General features: G+C 62.1%; 1 protein-coding gene across 1 annotated transcript; it reads right to left on the bottom strand.

The window, feature by feature from the left end:
- Positions 1-1,301: 1,301 nt before the first annotated feature.
- ISLR2 (immunoglobulin superfamily containing leucine rich repeat 2) lies at positions 1,302-3,464 on the bottom strand. The gene has a single exon (XM_015830359.1). It carries the CDS (start codon positions 3,462-3,464, stop codon positions 1,302-1,304), a length of 2,163 nt encoding a protein of 720 aa, XP_015685845.1.
- Between the last annotated feature and the right edge of the window lie 906 nt (positions 3,465-4,370).

The following is a 4,370-nucleotide window of genomic DNA, read 5'->3' as shown; positions in this document are numbered from 1 at the left end:
AGGTTCACTGATGCAGAAACTATTTTGCTCCCAAAATCAGCAGCCAGACCCACCAATATTTTTTTCCTTTCCTTTCCTTTCCTTTCCTTTCCTTCCTCTTTCCTTTCCTTTCCTTTCCTTCCTCTCCTTTCCTTTCCTTCCTCTTTCCTTTCCTTTCCTTTCCTTTCCTTCCTCTCCTTTCCTTTCCTTTCCTTTCCTTCCTCTTTCCTTTCCTTTCCTTCCTCTTTCCTTTCCTTTCCTTTCCTTTCTTTCTCTTTCCTCTTTCCTCTTTCTTCTTTCCTCTTCCCTTTTCCTTTCCTTTCTATTTTCCTTTTTCCTTTCCAGTCTTTAAATGCCACCCAAATACCAGCCAGGGCAGGAAAATTTATCTAAGCAACTATTCTACTGATTAAACGTTTAGGAAACACGGATCTTCATGAGGGAAACGCTTCGGGTGAGGACCCCGGAGGGAAAATCCACGAGGGGAGGAGGGTGGGGCTAAACACGGCCTGTTTACTCGACTGAATGAGGCGGCCACCAGCGGTCCAAATGCACACAAATACACTGACACGTTTCTACAGCACGGGCTCCAATATTATTCACACGGTCAGAAGAAACCTGTTCTTTCGGCTGGACCTTCCGGGATCTGCTGCCGAGCACCGACCCTGACTCGGGTTATCGGGGTATCGTCTTCACGACCAACTTTCCAACCCTTTATGGGATGGGAAGGCAAGGCAGCTTGTTCGGGGCGGGTTAGCCAGCGGGAATAAAGGACGGGAGCTGTCCAGCAATCGCGACCTCCTGAAACTAAAACGGGCGCGCTCTTTCGTAGGGACGCCAGTCGTTCAGGCAGCCTCTACCCACCCCAAACCCGGGTTCTACTCCATCCTTACCTTTGGATTTTGACCCAGAAACGGATTCAACGCGAGTGAGGGAAAAGGAGGGGAGACGCGTGTCAAAGAGAGGGGAAGGAAGGCCAACACTGAGGCTTGGTGCATGTACAATTCCGACTTCAAAACCGGAGTGCGAATTTCTCCACCGCTTAGCTTTACACACACACCCCCGACGGACCCCTTCAAATGTCGTCCGAATAGGTCAGCGCCCCCCCCTAAGAAAGAGCTAGGGAGAGAGAAAAAACCCCACCCCAAAAAATCCCCACCCCAACTCCCACCCCACCCCGACCACAGCCAACCTAGGCTGAAATCCAAATATCCCGCCCTTCTTCCAAGGGGAGACCCTTCCCAATAACAGCTCGCTGGATCCGCGGGTCCGGCGAGGCGGGAGCGCCTCCGGGTTTCGGGAGGGGAGGCAGACGGACCAGCTCAGCGAGGTGGGGGCTTGTAGTTGCCGTTGATCTCCTGGGAGATGGTCACAGCCTCGGCCCCGAGCGGGAGGCGGTCGCTGTACTCCGAGCCCCCTTCGAACTCCTCCGGATTGGCTTTGGATTGGGATTCCGCCAGGGAGCCAGCCGCCAAACTGGGGTCCCTGGCCAGCTGCCCCCCGCCCTCGCCGGCCCTCCCCTCCTCTTCCTCTTCCTCGTCCTCCTCCTCCTCCTCTTCCAGCTCCCCCCGGCCCACCTCGCTGGGCTGGTAGTTCTTCTCCGACTCCAGGTAGGAGGCCCGGGGGTCGAAGTCGGCCGCCATGTGCTTCTCCATCTGGTCGCCGGGGTTCTGCGCCGCGCGGAGGATCAGGCGGTAGGTCTTGCCCTGGTACTTGGAGAGCAGGTGGCAGCAGGTGGCCCCCAGCAGCGGGAGGGTGGCCAGGGCCAGCAGGAAGGCGCTGACCACCACGATGATCAGCAGGGAAGGCACCTCCCTCTTGGTGCTGAAGACCACCTGGACCTGGCACTCCTCGCCCCCGGCGAAGCTCAGGCAGACCGAGTAGTTGGTGCCCGGGACGAGGCCGCGGAACCAGTAGGAGTTCAGGCCCTCCTCGATCTGCGACCAGCGCACCAGCGTCGGCGGCGCCCCCCGACGGCTCTCCTGGCACAGGTAGAGCCGGCGCAGCTGGCCCTTCTCCCGGCCGGAGAAAGGCGTGATCTGCACCTTGGCTTCGCGCTCCGACACGTCCAGCGCGATGACGCCCAGCTCGAAGCTCTGCGGCTTCAGCTCCGAGCTCTGGTTGAACGCGTGGTTGGAGACGTAGCGCAGCGGCTGGATCGCGCCGCCGCCGCTGCTCCCCCCGCCGCCGCCGCAGCGAGGCTCGAAGCCGGCCGGACGAGAGGCCGCGTCCGCCCCCGAGTCGGAGTCGTTGGGCCCTGCACTATTGCCCCCGCCGCCGCCGCCGCCGGGCTCGTCAGGATCGCGCGCAGCGTCTGGGACCGGCGGCCAAAGGAGTTTGCGCGTCTCCTCCGGCTTCATCACGCTGTTCTTGGACGCTTTGCGCTCCCCGGGCGGCGCTTTGGCCTCGCTGTTGGGGCTGCCGACGGGGTCCTTGGGGGCCGCGTCGGCCAGGGCCACGCGGAGCGAGCTTTGGCTGCTGCCCACCTCGTTGGCGGCCACGCAGGTGTAGGTCCCTTCCTCCTTCTTGCCCAGGTGAGGGAGCAGCAAGGTCCCGTTGGGGAAGGCGCGGAAGCTTCGCCTCTCCCCGGCGCCGGCCGGTGGCAGCGCGTTCAGCCGGTCGGCCTCGCTGCCCGCGATCTCCAGCGTCTGCCCGGAGGCTTCGATGCGCCAGGTGAGCTCGGGCCGCGGGAGCCCCTCGGCGTGGCAGTGCAAGGCGAGCGCGGAGCCGTAGGCCAGGCTCTGCAGGTCCGGCTGGGAGCTGAGCTGCACGGCGGGCGCGGCGCAGCGCATGTAGGGGACCTTGAGCAGCGGCTGCCCCTTCCAGGCCTCGGGCGCGGCGCAGGCGATGGCCTCCCTCTCCGGGATGGAGATCAAGGTGTGCTCCGTCCAGTTCTTCAGCCACATGAGCTGGCAGGTGCAGTTGAAGGGGTTGTTGTAGATCTGCAGGTGGGAGAGCGAGCTCAGCGGGTCGAAGGTGCCCTCGGCCAGCCCTCCGAAGAGGTTGTTGTTGATGCGCAAAGAGCGCAAGTCGCCCAGGGAGCCGAAGGCGCCGGCCGGCAGGTGGGCCATCCGGTTGTTGTTCATCTTGAGCAGCTGCAGAGCGCTGAGGTTGCGCAGGTCGCTCCAGGGGAAGTCGGCGATCTGGTTGTGGCTGACGTCGAGGTTCTTCAGCTGGCCCAGCACGGCCAGCGTGCCTTCCTCGACGGCCCGGATCTGGTTATGGGCCAGCCAGAGCGAGGTGACTTGGGTGACCTCGGCGAAGGTGCCCCGGGCCAGCGCCGTGATCTTGTTGGCCGAGAGGCTCAGCGTGGTCACGTTGGAAGGCAGCCCCGACGGCACCGTCTGCAGGTCTTTGTAAGCGCAGTCGGCAAACTGTTGCGCGTATTTGTCCACGCAGGCGCAAGGCTCCGGGCAGCCAGAGCTGGGCGCCCACCAGAAAGCCGAGGCCGCCAGCCAGGCGCGCAGCAGAAGCGTGGCCACCATCTTGGGTCTGCAGGGGGGGGAGGAAAAGAGAGAGAGGGGCTGAGAGATGCTTGCGCTCCCCCCCCCAGGATCCCCCAGCCCCTTCCAGGACCCCACAGTCAGACACTCCCCGCCCGCTTCCCTTCCAACCTGCCTCCCTTCCCGTGCCTTGAGACGTTTAGCAACTCCCATCATCCCCAGATAATGGGATTCTCGGAGCTGCACCCCAATATTCCATGCCAAGGAAGACAGAGACCTCCAACAGTCCCACAGCCCCACCCCCATCATCCGCAGCCAGAAGAAGCACCTCACACAACCTGCGCTGGCAAGCCGTGTTTCCACGCCAATCCTCGGGGTTTGGGGGGGGGGCCCAGAGAGCCGTCAACTAACCATCCGTGCCGGGTTCTTACGACCCAGGAGCTCGACACGTGTTTGGCTCGAGAGTTGAGTTGACGGTGTGCCGATGTATTCCGCCCATTGGCTATCGCCCGTCTTCCTCCTTTATTCTCCCTTATCCCGCTTGAATCTGATCCTTAACCACGCGAGAGCGCGCGTTGTGCGCGAATCCTGAGAACGGAGCCTCCGCGGCTTCAGTCTCCGTTCCCGGCGGAGAAGGACCCCCTCAGCGGTAAAACTGGCGTCCTCTCCGCCTGTCTGTCCGAACGGTTTGCGAGCAGGGCTGGGGAGGTGATTGGGGATGCGCAAAGCTGCCCCTCCCCACCACCTTATCGGTCCATCCATCTACCCTCCGTCTCCCCCCTTTCAGGTCTACATACCTCACTAAGCCATGGTTTAGTCAATAAACCACTCCTTGGGCTAAGATATAAACTGTGCTTGGGCTGCGCTGATCCAGAGCGAGTCGCAAACAGGAGCCTTCTCTGGCTCGCCTCGCCTCGCCTCCTGCGCTCTCGGGATGCCTGGATTCAC

This window comes from Protobothrops mucrosquamatus, unplaced genomic scaffold (genome assembly GCF_001527695.2).
Source record: "Protobothrops mucrosquamatus isolate PMUCROS unplaced genomic scaffold, P.Mucros_1.0 scaffold_242, whole genome shotgun sequence".
Taxonomy (NCBI): domain Eukaryota; kingdom Metazoa; phylum Chordata; class Lepidosauria; order Squamata; family Viperidae; genus Protobothrops; species Protobothrops mucrosquamatus.
Note: the sequence above shows the minus strand (reverse complement) of the source record. Positions and strands in the feature narration are given on the sequence as shown.

Bases quoted from the DNA above. Each gene is read 5' to 3' on its own strand.
- ISLR2 (XM_015830359.1), bottom strand. From the start codon at position 3,464: ATGGTGGCCACGCTTCTGCTGCGCGCCTGGCTGGCGGCCTCGGCTTTC.